This window comes from Cyanistes caeruleus, chromosome 7, assembly GCF_971803275.1.
Source record: "Cyanistes caeruleus chromosome 7, bCyaCae1.hap1.1, whole genome shotgun sequence".
NCBI classification, from domain to species: domain Eukaryota; kingdom Metazoa; phylum Chordata; class Aves; order Passeriformes; family Paridae; genus Cyanistes; species Cyanistes caeruleus.
The window spans coordinates 30488754-30507090 of record NC_141707.1 but is presented as its reverse complement, the minus strand read 5'-3'; the positions used below and the strand labels follow the sequence as shown (position 1 = coordinate 30507090).

The 18337-nt window shown below is 38.8% G+C and overlaps 1 protein-coding gene across 1 annotated transcript in view; it reads right to left on the bottom strand.

Moving 5' to 3' along the window:
- Window positions 1-18337, bottom strand: part of SLC49A4 (solute carrier family 49 member 4) — a 64984-nt gene that overhangs the window by 19617 nt on the left and 27030 nt on the right. Inside the window, exons 3-6 of the mRNA XM_086897429.1 lie at window positions 12525-12787; window positions 6868-6997; window positions 1726-1834; window positions 1034-1101 (exon numbers count right to left, since the gene is read on the bottom strand). Of these exons, the coding sequence (XP_086753555.1) occupies window positions 1034-1101; window positions 1726-1834; window positions 6868-6997; window positions 12525-12787 (570 nt within the window). The remainder of the gene's footprint in view (window positions 1-1033; window positions 1102-1725; window positions 1835-6867; window positions 6998-12524; window positions 12788-18337) is intronic.

The following is an 18337-nucleotide window of genomic DNA, read 5'->3' as shown; positions in this document are numbered from 1 at the left end:
CCCTGTTGCAGTTGCTAGGCAGCCTGCAAAATGTCAGGATGTGAAACCTCACATTTCTTTATGCATTGTGTACTCTGATGAAGCACAGCAAGTGAAAAAAAGAGTTTCAAAAGGAAAAAAAAAAGTCCTAAAAGATCTCTCACTCCATCCACAACACCAAGATGCAACCAACAATTGCAGGTATCTGCACATGTGCTAAACTCACTGCAGAACTGGAGCCTAAAGACTGGACACAGAGAAGCCAGGACAATGCTCAGATACCCCAAAGTAAGGGGAACATGTAATTTGTTTTAATCACATAAGAAACTCACTGCTCAGGTACCTCCTAAAAGATTTTTCCTCCCTCCCACCATCCTTTTTTCCTAAAGAAGACCTCAGTGAAGAAGAAGAAGCAGCCTTTTGGAAGGGCAATCCATTTCTTGCTGTTCCACTCCCTGTGCCATCAACATTCACAATGGCCAGAGACAGCTGTGTCTGGATTTATAAAAAGCCTACATACACCCATACTGTAGCCCATAGGATACAGCACAAAATAGTTAGGCTATGCAGGAATCCAGCAACCTGCCCAAAATGAGCCCAGACTCATTTCTCTGTGGAGGAACATAATGTTACCGTGGGTAGGCTGCCTGTGCAACATTCTCTATATCCCTTTGGGAATCAATACGCCCAGAAGTGTTAATGGAAGGAGACAAACAATACTTTCTTCAGTGCTCATTGTGCTACAATGAGGTTCTCCCTCATACTAGGCAGCTGAATTCACCAATGCTGTCTTTAAAAGCAGCATACAAGAAGCCATTGTCAGGAACAAGAATCTGACTTCCAAATTCAGGTGTATGCATGTGGAGTTCCCAATCCCCAGCAACTGCTAACATGGTACCAATTATTGCTTTACTAGAAACAAATTATAACCCCAAAAGGAATTTTTCATTTCAAGTTTCTGGAAGATGAGAGAAAATAAGTTCTGTTCTTAACAGGATAAACTAAATGACAATCACAGTTGAAGAAATGGAGAAGGACCTGTAATTATTCCTACCTTGCCATTGCTATGCCAACCACACAACCTCCAACTGTAGACCAAAATCCAATCCAGCCTGCATCCACCTGACAGGGAAAAAAAAGCAAAACAAAACACAGAGAAATGTGTTAAAGCTGAGAAAATAAGATGAGGTTACGTTCAAAACAAATGTTGTGCAGGAGCTCCAAACTGCTAACAACAGCTCTCTACAATCTCAAGTGCAAGGCTTTTTCTGGGAAAGGAAATAAATTCACCACAAGAAAGTATGACTAAGTAGTCTATGCCCTAAATGTGACCTCTCTTTATGGAATCTGAGTAATGTCCTCTGTTTTTTTTTATAATACTCTATCAAAAGCTTAGAAATCATCTTCTCCCCACTTCATCTTTTGCACCATGCACACATTATTTTCTTTCACTAGAGATGCAGCAGCCAACAATACTCCCATTTGTTTACCTACTTCTTCCTTCTTGTCAAAAGGTGTGTACAGTTCTGCAAACACTCACCACTGATGAAGAGTCAGCAGGGAGAATTGTGACAGTCTGGGATGCCAAAGCTACAATACATTTTGTTTAAAACTTCAGGGAATAAAGTGGTCCATTTGTATTAATAGCATGTTAAACATAAAAACCTGATAAAACTGCATGCTAGTGCAAAACAAAAACATGCCACTTACAAAATAGCTGCTGATTATCAGGCAGGAGATACTCACCTGGCTTACATGAATGGGTGTTAATATCAAATCCAGAACACCAGACCAGCCAGAGAAAACACCCAGTGGTATCGCATAGGCTAAAGCAATCATCAAGAATCGGAAATTGCTGTGAAGATGAAACATCGCCATTAGCCTCAGCTTATAGTAAAAACTGCACCAAGATTAGCCAGCAGAGTAAATCACACCCCAGAATCTATATTCTGCCATCAAGATAAACAGAAAAGGTCTGAAGGAGGAGTGAGCCAGGGAAAACAAGAAAGGTATCCAGCCATGTCACTGAATTTCTGGTGACTGATATGTTACTACCTTAGCACTGTGATAATAGAAAAAGCCACTCTCTCCACAGAGTTCAAAGATTTCTGTAATATGCTGGGCTCATACATTTCTCATTTCTGCAAGCAATTCTTCCATGCATTGGCATGGGTAACCTACTTAGCCTAAGTGTATGCTAGGAATAATAAGCACTAATTTAAAAGATTAAAAGCTTATTTAAAAAATAATATCAGAGATTCATCCGTCTTGAACTGTACTTAAAAAGTAAAAAAAAAAAAACCCAAACCTGTTTTTTAATTCTCTTTATTTTGGTGAAAGGCAAGAAAAGCTCTGAAAATGAAGCAGATACAGTTGCAAGAGTGGAAAACTCGAAGTGGCAAAAATCAGAGACAGATATAATACTCTAAATAGTCAACATGTTTGCTTTTCCCTCCAGTTATTCAACCTTTAGTATTAAGTGAAGGTGAAACTGTCAAAGCTATATCATCATCTTCAATGTATAGAGCTAAACAGGAATTTAACCAACCATTTCTCTACTCACTATAACTGAAAGCAAATGTGAAATCCTTGCTAAGAGTCACCCAAGTTTTCCTCAAAAATGTTTCAAATGGAAAAGAAAATATACTTTGGAATCTGAAACAGCAATATTTTAAACTGAAGAGATTTTACAGTGATTCCAAGGTCAGTTATCCCATGGGATATCTGTGTAACCCCAAACATGGCTCCCTCCAGTCTCAAACCATTTACATAAAATTGATCCTGATCAGTACCAGTTCCTTGGCAAGCAGTGGCAATTTGATAGCACAGAGTTACGAAAGCCAAGAGGGAGAGACATTCAATTACTCTCCAAAAACATTTGTAAGTTTGCAGCTTGTGCTGTTTTACTCCCTTAGATGCTCCACACACAACACACCAGCCAGTGCTTTTTGCACTGTTCTTTTTCACACATCCTCTTCTTGAATAATGCATTTCCATCCCATGAACATATCCTCCGCTTTCAATACCATTCGTGTCAGATTTATCTTTTAATCCAAAGAAAAAAACCTCTCAAACTTTTGGCTCTTCTATACATTATATTATGTTATATTTCTCTGAATGCTACTGTCTTCCTCACAACTTTTTTTTTCTTTCTCAAGAATGCCATACTCTTATCTTAGTCTATCTTGTATCACCTTGGCACTTGATGCTATTTAATACTGTCAATGGGAAAGTCATCTCAACATCTGTAGAATAAAATAAGAGGGAATTTTGCATGGACCTTACAGAGCCATATTTTAGACTGTTAAGAGGAAACAAGTCTGAATGTAGTGTTTTGAAACAAAAACTTGCTGAATATTCAAAATCTTTGACTACCTGGACCTAACTTCATTAAAGAGCTACTTTTGAGGGAGAACTTTGTCCCTTACTTGATCAGCATTTTCTGTGGTGTTTGTTTTCTGTAACTCGAGCAACAAGACAGACTGTGATGTGGGATAGCTGCTCTGTGCCACATCCAACCCCTAGTACCAATCTTACAGTAACAGCTCTGCATGATGACAATCTCCAGGGACAGAGTCTCCACAACAAGGAAGGTGACTAGGAGAAAGGGAGCCTGGCAGTGACAGAGATACTGATCACCAGGTGTCATTCTGCTCCCTTGCCCAGCAATACCTCAGGCTGGCTAAAGCCATTCAAAACACACATCTTCAGTAGCAGCTCCACTTTTCATGGCTCCAGTCACTTGTGCGCAGCTTTTGCAATTTTGCAATTGCTCCACTAAAAGTAGAAAAATGTGCTGTCTGTCACACCATGAGCTGTGGAACCCACACTGTTTTCCATCCTATCAGCAATGACAGGATATCAGCATTAGCCTCTCTGTTAAACCATTCTGCTGGAATATGAATTGATTTTTTTCTTCTGTTTTTTTCAGAAACTTAACGCCACTAGAATCTGTAAGACAGGCTGGTTCAGAGGGGAGCCCCATCAAAGTCAGTCATCATTTTTAGAGTAACTTTGACAGTGCCTATTAACATCAGGCACATTCTGAGCAGCTTCCATTACTGGATGGTGATGTTGATGAAAGTGTCATTAAAGCAATAACGATGCATAAAACCCCTGATACAAAATTTCAAAATTGCTTACATAGTCCCTAGAAAATATAAAAGCCATGTAACTGGCTAAAAGTATCTTATTACTTCAAAACAAAAATCACAGCATGTTTTTTTAATGCAGGTTTTAAGACTTATCACTGTTCACTTGTATTAGGATTTTTCTCCACTGAAGTTTGTGGAATATCCTGAATTGGGGAAATAAAAGCAGTCATATTTGCTTCACCCAAGAAACTGAGATAGGGCATCACATTTTCTAATGGAAATTCAAACTACACTTGTCACTGTGCGTGATAGACTGTTAAAAGACTTGGGCTGAGCTCCCAAACCATGACCAATCTGTTGTCTCCCACTGCAGGCTCAGAGAGTTGGTATCAGGAGATAATTAGACAACAACTAATTGTTACAATCTGTCGAAGAAGAAACCCTCCAAATCTGAAGGAAGAATCAAGTTCCCAAGAAAGTCCCCCAAAACAGGCCCACAGGGGATGGCTGACCTCTGTTGATGGTGTAATAACTCTGCAAGAAGCAGCTCATGTAGATGACTGCCCAAGGACTCAAAGGCATGAAGGAGTGTGGGAGTTGCAAGGATGTGACAGATCTCCTTGGTGTCCAAGGAAAAAAGGTCAGTGACTTCAATGGTAAAGTTATGCCATGTTGCTTTATTTTGAAGTAATAAAACTGCAGCCTGGCAGAGAAGACAGGGAAATTATAAACATCTCAGTTCTCATGAGTGTATCTGGTGCATAGCTGGGTCAGCCCACCAGCTCACACACATCCTACATGCCTTACACACAGTTCTTACACCAAAGAGTCTACAATAAAAGGAAGTCATGATTTCTTGGCACTCATCTGCTGGTTACCTTCAATCTACACTATCAAGTCTAATGAAAGGCTCTCTGAGCCAAGATGAAGCCTAGATTAGGCAGGCAACAGAGCTTAGAAGCCTAATGAACCAGATGATGGATTTCTCTTGAAGCATGGCAGATACCATTTTCTTTTATAAAACTCCTTTGCATGACAGAATGTTACTGAACAGTTCCCCAAGATAAGTGGGTTTAATGATGAACTGTGGATTGTTTCATGTATTGAGGAATGAAGTAGTGCCTTTGATAAAGTGCAGCATAGAAGAATGCAAGATCTCAGGGAAGAGAGATATAATTATCTACCTGTCCACATTTTAAAATAGCCCTCTTGGTTCTTGGACACACTGTAAACAATACACATTATTTAAGGGTCCAGTTTGTTTTCTTAAGTTTCATTGGCTATTGTTAACAGTAAGCCAGCTTTGCTGTTTACATCTGACCTAACCAGAATCTCAGGTCCACTGCTTACAACGCTTTGAACATAGAATCTAATGGTTATAAAACTCCCAAATGGAGCACTGTCAACTGAAATTTTATATTTCACCTGCGGAGGCAGTTGCTGTTTGGATTTCTGCTCAACAGCAACATTTTTACAACACAGCCCTCAGGCAGGGTCTAACAGCACATCAGCTTGGGTGCAGAACAGCATTATTGTGCGTGCTAAGTGTCCTTAAGGGAACTGCTATTTTTTAATACCCTGAATAGGTCACTTTGCAGACTAACTACCCAGCTGTACTCACACCTCCTGAGTGCCAGCCTGCTCCAGGATGACACACAGGATTAAGCATCTTGCCAACTATTTACTCCCCAAAATGAAATAAAAAAAAGCCTGCTAAAACAAAAGAAAAGAAAACCCAGTGACAACAAGGGATGAATTGTTTCTGCTGCCTCTAAATACAATTATTGAAAGTACAGTCCACAATAGGTCTGTAGTAACTCAATGTCCAAAGCTGCACAATTATTGAGCTTCAAGCAGCCCTTCATATGCAGATTCAGCTCCTACATCACTCAACAAGCAATTACAGCAAGAGTCCGAAGATTCCCGTGAACTCAGTCATATTCTGTACCAGGGGAGCAGCTCTTCTTTGCCCCAGAAAGTTCCTCTGTGCAGTATCATCTACAGGGCCTGGGCCTTCACAATTGTTCACCATTAATATTACAGTTGCTTTAGCTGCTCCTCTGAGATCATGTCTCCATTCAACAAGACACTCTACGAACACAGGGGGAAGTGGGACTGTGTCTTACCAAAAGAAGCCAAGAGGGAGAAGCTGCTTTACCATCACGTTCTCTGTAACATCTCCCTTTTTTTTAACCTAAAAATTAGGTTAGGAAGCTAGCTCACCTTTAAGCCTATCCAGAAACACATCTGGAGACATTTTTCCTATTCCCACTTCATATTTTAACATACAATTAATGAGATTTAATAGATCATATAATACTTTCAGATAGGTCATTTGTTGCTTCCATGGCTGAATGAAAGCAGCAGAATAATCCTTCAAAAGACAAGTAAAGCCCTAATTCCCTCCAATATAAAGCACAGAAGAAACCAACTTAGAAGTTAGTTTTGTCCAGTGCTGTTCACTGTTTTCTCACTTGCTCAATTTTAACAATCTTGTATAATCTGATGTAACAAAAGCATTGCATAAGAAAAGCCATACTAACAGGATGACTAAAGCACTGCTGGTGCAGAAGGACTGGCATGAAGACTGGAGATACACACACAGTGGTTTAAAATTTAATGTCTGCTCTTTAGTAGTTAGCATCCTTTTATGTCGTGACATTAATATTTAATTTTATTTTGTTTAAAAGCACTACAAACCAACTTGTTTGCTCAATGAGAAGATTAAAGCACACTTGTTTTTATTTACTTAGGCACTGATCTGCTTTGAAGTGGAAACTCAATGAGGTCCTACCTTAAGAGTCTGCAAAAACTTCTCCTGTAGCTGAGCCGCTGGCTCGCTGCAGCCACACTGGGGGGAAATGGAGGGCGCGAGGGGAAGTAGGCCAACGCTGCAGAAAATATCAAGGAAACCATTCCAAATTCTAAACAAGAGGGCAAAGAAAAACAAAACCAAGAACAGATGTTAGCATTGAAAGACTTATTTCACTGCAGTGCTGTTATCAGCCAGCCTCTGAGACATAAATCCCATCACAAGTGCTTGACTGCTCCTGACAACAGAATTCCGTAACTTGAAGAAGAAATTTCTTTCTCCTTCCCCAAACAAGATTTCAAATTGAGATGGAGAATCAATGAGACTGGCAGTCCATTCCAGTGATAGGTGCTGCAGAGAACCAGGCTCACACACAGGGAACTCAGTGAAGCAAAAGGAAAGCTTTTGCTTTTTCTCTTCAGAGAGATCTGCAATATGAGGATTTGGCCACGTTTCCTTGCGATGGAAGTAACTCAGTGCAGGTAACAGCATGCTAGAGACTTTAAACAGATGGAACTGGGGAAGCCCCAGGGCATGGAATAACAATTACTCATTGCACAAGATGATGAAGGCAAACAAAAGGTCAAGCAAGGCAGCAGTTCAGACACAAACAGTACTACATGGCAACAGAATATAAAGAGCAAAGTGCAGAAGCAGCCATGGCTCATGAATAGAAAAAGTAGAGGTAAAAGGGGGAAAAAAAAAGCATACAGCTGTTTGTGGATGCTTTGCTTGTTTAGCAGCAGGTATTCCAAACCTTTGAAAAATTTCAAACCAGAAGTTTGGACCTGAGCTTGAAAAGTGATGAGCACTTCACAAAAAACAGTAAGTCCCATGAGCAGACATTCTGAAGAGAAACAACTCTACCCGCAGTCAGTCTAATTAATTCGTTTTACAGGCCTTTTACAATGTGTATCAAGCTCTCTACAGTCCTCAATCCCAGTATTTCTCCTATCCCCTTTGAAAACAAGATACTTTGTTGATAGAGAGAAAAATGTATAGCTGAAGTGTGTTATCTTTAAAGAACTTGTGATCTTATAACAAAGAAGTGTTCACTAACACCACAAATAAATTCCAGCAGAGCTGGATACTCAATTGCCTTAATTTTCTTTTTTTTCTTCTCTTTTTTAATAAATCAATATCAACATGGCACTTTGCCAGGTCTTCTGCTAAACTAGAAGAAAATAAATTCAGGAAACTGAAAAGTAAATAACACTCAGAGTCTCAATGGATCAGCTGGAGACGGAGAAGGGAAATGAATACTTCCATTCGGCATATGGGGAAAAAAGGCATATTGGGAGTGTGACAATGCCATTTTTCATGATCAAATATTAAAGGACTAATTTTGAATTATGTGTTGTCTCTTTTCCTGCTGTGGTGTAACTGCATGTTTCAAGGGCCAAGGGCACTTTAACTAGACCTTCTCACTCCTCTGCTCTTCAGAAAATAGATTAATTTCTATCTTTGTGCACATTGTTTTGGACACCATGAGCAGTGAATAAAGAACTGGCTGTAACTGATCACCCCAGACCTAAGAAAAGGATGAGATGCTCTGTCACTACAGGATGATTCTACACCACTCTTCAGTAAAAACAGTAAAGTAAAAACCCTCCGGCCTCTAGTATACATATAGGTTTACAGGCATACATATGTACATGCACACACACATTTTAATCACATATTAAAGGAAAATTTAAGACTGCAGACAGGTATAGCCAATCAAGAACGTGATCACACAATCCCATAAATTTTGTCCAAGGTACTCATTATTTAACTTTGTTATATTGCAATGCTATAAGGTGAAAGGCCAGGTTTTTTTCTGAAGAATATAAACCACACTGATAATTCTTTAAAGTCATAGAAATATTTCATAACAAGTGCCCATCTGGGGCCTCATCTCTGCACTGCCTTAAGACTTCTACCAGTCAAACTGCTGTAGTAGGAGCAGCATAGTAACCCTCTTTTTCTCTTTTTTTTTTTTTTAACTACTAAGTTGAGCATGCTGTTCTTGTAGTACCTTCTGGCAACTCCTTAATATTTCCCAGTATTTTACTTTGCAGGCTAACAAATTTGCCTAGGTAGCTCTGCTCTCATGCACAAATGGAAAGTGATGAATTCACTGTGGAAACAAAAGCATCTCCTTCTGTTGAAGAATATGAGTTTTTAGTGCCATCTTAGCTTTGTATACAATACTTATACCTCTATCAAAAGTCCAGGTACTGCCAAACACATCTGATTTCTTACATACTGAAATCCTTCCTCAATAGGAAACCCATACCTTTATCTCCATTGTCTACTTTACCAGACTAGAGGAAGAAAAATACAATCTTAAACTTTTCCTGGGCAGGTAATTAGTGACTAAAAGTAAGCGAAGTTGAGAAGGTAGAAATAGGTCAGTGCTGAGAGTGAGGGAGCTGCAGTTACAAGAGAGAAGCTCTTCTTTAGAAGCTGCCAGCTTCTCAAAAGTGCAATGGATGCCTTCAAACAGAGCAAAGCACACTAATAAATTAGTGTGCAGAGACACAGATATGTACAAATCTGTGTACTTGATGAGGAGTGGAACTGGAATGCTTCACAAAAGCTGTGTTCCACACCACATTGACTTGTGACATGAGATGCCTGCATCCTAGCCTAGGAAGCAGGCACCCTGATGCTTGTGTAAACCCCAAACAGACAAGAAAGAAAGACATAAATAAATAAATAAACAAAATAAATATAATAATAAATATAAATATAAAATAAATATATAAATAAACAAACAAATGTTTACAGAACCACAAGCCTCCTTGAAAACAAAGTATTTTTCCTTCAGACAGGATACTCATAGCACAAAATCCTGTTCAATCCCAGAAACCCTCCTCCCCACTTTGGTCTGTGGAAACATTCCAGGGAACATGAGGGCCCCTTACACACACACTTTTTTTTAAAATTAAAACAAATAATGATTTTACATTGATATTTAGGAAAGCACAAGGCCAAAAGCTCTGGCTGCAGTCCAGAATAATTCATGCTTCCTTACGCAATTCAGGTAATACAATTCAACCCTGATCTGCTACATCTGTACTACTTGAGCTGTGAACCAGAATGTGCAGTGACACAGATGACACAGAAAGAGGCTGTGGCAATTCAGCTGAGCTCTTAGTCTATGTTTGAGATAAAGGAACAGCAATTTATTAAAACACAGAAGAGACTAGGGTTAACAGAGCAATTTCAGAATGGGTTTATAAGCAATTGCTTCGTAATCATGTTTGATTAAACATAAAAAAATTTGCACACTCGTGGCACACTACTGATCCCAAGTTAACAATTCACATCATTACTGTCTTTTGAAAGACACCTTCTAACTTTTGGAGGCTGCTTATTTAACACTAGTTCACACAAAAGCAACAAGCTCATTAGAAATGCAGAGTGCTTACCCTGTGAAACTGGCTTTCCTGTAGTATCTGCAAGGACAGGTCATACCAAATCTGACCACATTTGTTGAAGAAGTGGAACAAATGGGTCCAGCTTCTTGCTCTTCTACATTCTGCAAAACCTTTACTACTGATCTGTGAAGTCAGTTTGAGCCAAGTTTTCTGCACAGCTGCTTAAGGGGACAAATAATAGTACCCTATCACACCTAGCAGCTATTTTTTCGTCCCACAGGTGAACAGAGCTGTCTGTTCACTATCACCCACCATGAAGCAGCTATCCTTCCACCTCTGGAGCCCATGGGGCACAAGAGAGCATAGGGAAGCAGTCAGCAGCAACCTTGTGCCTTTAACTCTCCAGGGAAACAGGGCTAAGCTGAGACAGAACAAATCCCATGAAGGATTCAAAGCAAACTCCTCTTCGACAGTTCTTTGCAATTTTAAACCACTTGGAGGTTTTCCATCATTACTGTGATTCACTGCAGGCCAGCAATGCTCACAAAGCAGCTCTCTGTCATTGTCTGAACAGCTACAGGGTTTGCAGCTTCTGAAAATACACATCCCGTAGGACACAAACACCAGCACAAAGAACCCATCTCTGTTCAAAGCACTTTCAAATACTAAGTGACAAAACACAATTCCTAGGAAGCTGAAGAGCTGCTGTAAGATCATTGCTTGCTGGGAACAGTGATCCCAAACAGGTCTACAAGGGTGCTCCGACACCCCTGCCAGTTCAGAAAGGTAGAGCCATGCTTAGACGTGAGGCAGGCAAGACCTGAACCTTGGTGGCAACATCCATCCCTGTTTCTGAGGAAAATGCTTAGGAAAACCTCCCAAAAGAGAACAGAAGAGAATGTGAATCTAATGCACTGCTGAAGGCAACATTTCTAGCACTGCCAGACTCAAAACAGTGGTTTCAAGCACAACACAGTATTTCCCTAGGCACATGAATTCTTCCCTCTCCATGGAAAATCTACGGAGGGAGAGCTAAAGCACTTCTCTAGTTGCTACGGTTTTCCTCCCCTTATCTACTGCTCGTCAGGACAGCAAAACCTGACTTGCTTTCATTTCTCCTTCTTTCACACTAGCCATTTTCATCTGCCACAAGATTTTCACAGCCTAACATCATATTTACTTGTGAAAAAGGCTTAGCCCAACCTGAATTTCCTTGTTGTTCCATTCGAGTCCAGTAAGAAGTAGGTTACTCAAAAATACTTAAAGTAATGATCCAAATTCTATTGCATTTTCTTTAAAACAAACATTAAAGTGGCCCTCACCCAACAGGAATATTAACTTGACAAATATTTTTAAGAATAATGTCCAGGAATAAATGATCACAAACAGCCAATTCACAGTATACATATGTTAGGACTTCTGGAACACTTAGGACTAACTCCTGGCTGAATTTCAGAGGATGCAATTATAAGAGGGGAAAATCCCTATCAGATGTGCAACTCTTAATGCTGTACCAATTTATATCCACTAAAACTCAGAATGTAGATGCTTAAACCACTTAATCAATCCTGTTTCCTTAAAGTTTGCTGCTAATTTTTCTAAGTGGCAGGAAGAGGCATAGAAACCATTGCAATAAAAAGAGCAAAGACATAAAATCCAGGTTTTATCCAAGGTGAATTTTGTATCAGTGATTTTTTCCACTAAACTGTTGTCACTTCATTGAAATTGCTCACCAGTAAGAATTATGTGATTTTAGCTAAAAACAAAATTTATTGTGTTTTAATTTCAATGTTTCTGATTCCGTAGATTCTGAAATACTAATAATCTAATCACATTTGAAAGGCACATTCAGGTCATAAATTAAGGCTCAGTTAATGCAGAAAATAATTCAATGCTAAAAGATGACTGAATTTCCATCCTTACAGAAACAGTAGAAGAAACCAAATTTGTCATGGAAACATATTCTTAATGAAAATTCAGTAAGCAAAAACTAGTTTGGAAGCTCAGGGAAACTCTAAGAAGACATTTCTCCGAAAATCAGCCGATACAAACAACTGAATTACTTCTTTTTGAGTTTTAAAATTAAGGGCTATTTTAAAATCTTTCCTAGATAAAAGGAAAAAAAAATTAAGCCTCTCAACTTAATTATTTTCCTTCTGCCAGAAATGAGATCCTGTGCAAACCAGCCACTAGAGGGTAGTGGTTCTCAAGCACCAACCACACACGAAAGCATGTACATTTTCTATGTTTTTAGGTGTTGTGGCTGCCCCACACCTGCATAGAGCATGGCCTCGATGCGGTCCTTGATGTGCTGGGTGTTGCTCTGCGACAGCAGGTGAGCTGTGCCATTGGGAGGTGGCACCACCAGAGGCCCCACCAGGAAGGCAGCAGCAGAGCCCAGGGAGTTGAGCAGCGAGGCGATGGCTGTGGCCGTGGCGCGCTCGTCCGGAGAAAACCATGTCGTGGAAAGGAAGGGAGCCGCGTTCATCACCGTGGGCCCCGCCAAGCCGTTTAACAGCTGCCCTCCGTGGATCAGCCTGAAAGACAGAACACATCATAGCCTCTTGGATGACAATTGCTTGCTGGGTTTTTTTTTAATTAAAAAGGCATATGAGATACCGAGTGCTGGAGATGGAGCTACTGCACAAAGAAATTAAGGTCCTGTGCAAAAGAAGGATACTCCATACACTAAAAGAAGCCAAATTAGATTGATTTAAAGAATCCGGAGCTACTCTCTTCTCATTACCTCATATAAATGGAGAAGCAAATGTTCTCTTCAAAGCAGAAAAGGAAAAGGGAATAAAAGGGACTTTCTTTGCAGCGAAAAGGTATCGTGACAGGATATAAAAGCAGAAAAGGTGTAGTAGCAGAAAAGCTTTAAATTACAAACATTGTAAACCTGACCCTCCTGCCTGCATAAATCCCAACCGAAGATTTAAATTAGTTATGGCAGATCCAAAATTGAAACACTTCAGCAAAATACTCTGCATATTTTTTCACTGCATTATTTATTTTTATTTACACACTCAGATGAGCTCTATGTGCCTACAGATGAGAAGGCCGGGCTGTTAGGGTTTCCAAGACAGTCGTCTTCTCCAGCAATCTGGCCATTCTCAACATACTGCTGAAACAGCCAAGTAAACCCAGATTTTTCTCATTTTTCACACTCATTGGGATTTAACAGATAAGGCTGGTGACAGAACATAGATAGTACTTCCAAGCAGTGAAGTCTCTGCAAAGTTTGGCTTAATATTAGTACAATGAGCAAATAAAAGAAAAAACTTTTTAAAGGTTCTCCTATACATGGAATTCAGGCAGAAATCTTCCACTTTGACTTTTCCAAACAGTAAAGAGCCATGGAAGGCAAAACTATTTTGGAATTTATATAAAAACTTCATGTCTAAAAAACAGCTAGAAAGTCACATGAGATATTGCAACCCCCCAAAGTAAATCTATTCATTGTGCAATAAAGTGGTGGCAGATGATATTTTCAAATGGGTGGTGTTATTCTAACCATCGCAGGAACTCAGTGTTATTGCTGCAAGACTTGAGTTGTGAGACATAAAAAGCTAAGGCCTGAAAATGGGGAAACATAAGCCAGCATTTAGGCAGTGTTTCAAGCCACAAATGGCTGAATAATATACAGTGTAGCAGGAGTTTTTTAAAGCACACAAAGGAACACAATATGCAAAAGAAATGCCTACAGACTCTTTATCGAATTAACAAGATAGACTGCAACAGAAAGGAATAGATGCTACTGATTCTCAGTGGATTGGAAATTAAAATTTTAAACAAAATTTATAAAAATATACAAAAAAAGAAGCACTATCATATATCATCTGAAGGAAACTTTTTCTGAGCTGGGACCAAAACAATATCCACTCTTACTTATAGGCAATTCAATGTTTTTGGATTTTTTTTTTTATCCTCACACAGAAATGACAGATTTCATTACTGGTGTTGATGATGTGCTTCAGATGGACATTACCAAAGCATGGTTAGGCCTTGTCAATGCTTGTTAAACTGTCACACACACTAAACCAAAATGAAATCGTTTTAAATACAGAAAAAGTACTATATAAACAATGCTCTGGTATTTTTCTGGAGGACCCATTACATCAATCCCCTATGGTGACTCTCCAGTGTACTCAGGACAAACCAACGTATCCTTGTGCACTTTGGTATATTCACTCTACTTATCTCACTACAGTAAATTATTCTCAAATTTTTAAACTGTTCTAGGGTATTTGCAGAGCTGTGGCACATCCCCAGGAACAACTGCATTTCAGCAGCAAGTGAGGTAACTACTGCAACATATAACAATTTTATTTTACTATTTCCTCCTGTTCCAAAGTGAATTTAGCATTTAAATTGTGTTCTTGTTACTGTATGTTTACAAAACTGTGTCACCACAAAATAACCTTTATAGTTTTGGGTCCCACTTCTGCTCACTGGCACCACTCTGGTACTACTGTTTTAATTCAAATATGCCTCCTCTGTAGTCATCCTAAAGACAAATAAAACTCAGTAAAATTAGAAAAAACTACAACAGTTCTGCAGCATCTGTGGTCATGTAGGCACTTCACCTGACAAAAGAAGAAAATTTTTGTATAAATAACCCTGAACAAACCATTCAACAAAAGCCCACAACTTACATATTGTGGAAATCACACACACATATTCTAACCATGTACTTCAGATTTACATTATGTCTATCAAACTTCATCATCTGAATAAAGCTCTACAACCAATCTCTACACTCAAAGGGAGCAACAAATGTTAATTTTACTTTGCAGATCCCAGCAGAGAAAGTAGCAACTTAATCCAGAATTTTATTTCTATATTAGCTTTTTGTCTTTGTTGTTTTGGGTTTGTTGGTTTGGGTTTTTTTCCAAAGGGTGAGGCAATTTTGCCTCTCTCAAGGTATCTTCTATTGGTGTTTTCCTAGCTGTTCTCTCTCCAGCCTTGTCCTAGCTGGTGTGCTCTGTTCACATGGATTTGCATTTTTCGCATTTAGCAAGCCTGACATTATCATCCAGGGTAGAGCATCTCTTATCTTCATATTGTTTAATTTCTCAAGTTCAACATATTCGAGTTAATAAAGACTATTTTCAGACTAAATAGCCATCAATATACAGATTACGACCTCAAATATCTCTGCATATGATAACAGCTTAAACCCTATTTTATCTCTTTTTCAATACTGGCTTGAATTAAGCTACTTTTTCCTGAGAAAAAGATTATTTGCATGGTTCTTCTACACATCCTTAACTCATTTCCCCAGAGAGGCAGCGACGAGAGATTCAAAATGCAATTCAGAGCATTTACTAAGCTGCTGCTCCGGGAGATGTATGTAGCAGCTGCTCCACCTGACAGAGAAATATGAGCACAACAGTATTGCTGGCTTTTTGCTGTTTGTTACAACATCTTATCAGCACTGCACTAGATTTTGGTCTCACAGCCCATGAGTCTCCTCTCATACACCATCAGTGCTAAAAATTGCTCTAAGACCAAGAGAGATTTGTTTTTGTTATACCCTGATTTTCTTCTTGTTTCTGCTATTGAAAAGGTGCAAAGAGGAACATTTTCCCCATCACTATTCCAATTTCATTCTGCACAACTTTCTCTTTCCTGAAGAAAGGGATGAAAAGATAACTTTAGCTCAGGATCTTACCCAGATGGAAAAACATTTTTCAGTCTCATTACACTATCAAGTGTAATGTTCATCTGTTATTTACCCAGCGCTGTTTTCAGATGTGTTATTTATCCAATCATCATTTAATTATTTTCATGTATCAAAAAGTAGAAAGCTATTGAGGTCAAATGACAGAGAATAACATGAGCAGAAGGCTTTTTAATCACAATCATGACAGAGAAAATTGGGAAAAAGTTACACCAGAAATTCATTCTCGACTTACAAAATAATTGATGACTGTAGCTTAAAACAAAATTGGGGAAGTAAGTATCTATCTGAAATATTTTGTTTCTAACTGTCTCAGTAGCTAGGTCAGGACTTACTTTGATATGTCTAGGTTTTTGCACACCTGACCTCCCTGCTAATGAATTTATGTGCTCTGTCAAAGTTGTAATTTGCAAAAACATGAGCCCTTTATGAGCCCTTTTAAACAAAAAAAAAAAAAAAAAAATTATTTGAGGACTGATAGTAAATGGTAGTGTGAAATATCACATGCCAGAGCATCATAACTTAGACATTAGGTATGCCTCTAAGAATATACATATATGCACACACACACACATTTTTGCACAAAATAAAGATCAATTTTTTTTCCCTAAACTGGCCTCTGAACTGCAAAAATACAGTACAAGGGACATTTCAAATACAGCAATAGAAATTAGAGAAGAAAAACTCTTATTGTACTATACTGTCACCTTTTCCTCAATTTTTTAACAAGTCACCTCATAAATAACTTTAATTATTCAGTTTTCATCACTTCCCTGAGAAGGCTTGATACTAGTATCAGGAACTGACCTGGTTATACCTGCCTTATTCACGTCTTGCAGTCACTTGTTGCAATAGTCTAACAGGCAGCAGCAAATAAAATCATGTAAGGCTATAAATGCTGGAATTACAGTATCACTGAGCAAACTGGGTATGAAAAAAGTGAGATTACACAGGAAAAAGGTTCTGGTGACTGATGATAATACCACAGAGTTAAGATGGGAAAGCATTTCCATTTACAGTCAGCTTTATTTTTCTTTTTCTCCTTGTACAAGTTGAAACTTTGCATGCATGGTCACAGTCACATCAGGTACTGGATTTGTTAAGCTACTTAAAAGCTGTGTGTTACATAAGTGCTTTGTCTAGGTAAAAAAATCCAGACGCTTTGTGTTCCTACCACTGTGTGTCTAATGCCTGGACTTAGGAGAATTTTAAATGAAAGAAAATCTCATTAGTTTCTGTACTTGGGGGAAAAAAGGCAACACTGGAGGGAGAACTCAAAAAATTACTTTTGATACAATGGATTTAAATATCCAAAGCTCAGTTCTAAGATATGTTAAGTGAACTTTTTCTGGGAAGGCTGAGACTGGAGAAGATGGATCAGTATTTTAACAGATTCACAGTGTGGAAAAAGCATTTTCACCTTTTCTTTGGCAGATAACACAGTGAAGAGCAGGGCTGTCAACCCCAGGGTGTTGCTCTGACTCTCTGAACACAATGACCCCAGCTGACTGGAAAATTCAATTCCTTTGCACCTTAAGAGGAAAGCTCATTTCAAAAGCCCTGAGAGGACATGATTCTGGTGCAGGTTCTTTTGGTGAAACTTCTACCATTTTTTTCCCTCTGGCTGCCATGAGAATTGACCACTTACCCACTTCTAAACTTCTATGCAAATGCAAGAAAAATAAACTGCAATTCGGTTTTGCCACTGTTGGGCAAAGTGTGAGGAACAACAAAGTCACTGAGAGAGCTTATTCTGCAGGAAGACAGTGCTACAGTGTGCCACTTAGTATGGAAAAGTTTAGTACGTGAACTGGGAATGCCAACAACACAGAAAGCAATTCTGGATAAAGTTGATGTTTTATAGAAATGGATGGCTAATATTTCTTTCACATGCCTGACAATTTCATTTACTGAAACAAGTAGATTGTTCAACTCCTGCTAATTTGGAAGACAAATAGGTTTATGTAGTGATTAGCTGATTGTGGGAACTCCTGGAAGTAAATGAAAGAGACCCTTCCACTGGAGGACTTCACAGAACTTTTGAAGTGCTATTGAATTTAGTGTCACTACATGGCAACAAAGCAAGCAAATACCTCCTACTCTAAGGGTCTATACTGACGTGATGCAAACTGCTTGCCAAAAACAAAGCATATGAAAAGCCATAGACTTACCCAGATTATATATTAGAAGACTGATTATACCTCAGAGGGAACCAACATTAGCTTTTTCAAAAACCACTTCTGATTTTTCACAATCAAGTTACTAGAAGTGGATAGAGCTTTTCCTTTTAAACTCACAAAAATAAATACAACAGAAGAACCTTCTAGTAAGTTGAACTTTTTCAGGCACTTTTAAGGCAAAGAAAATTAGGGAGGTCAAATTCATGCTTTAGTGCAATTCACTA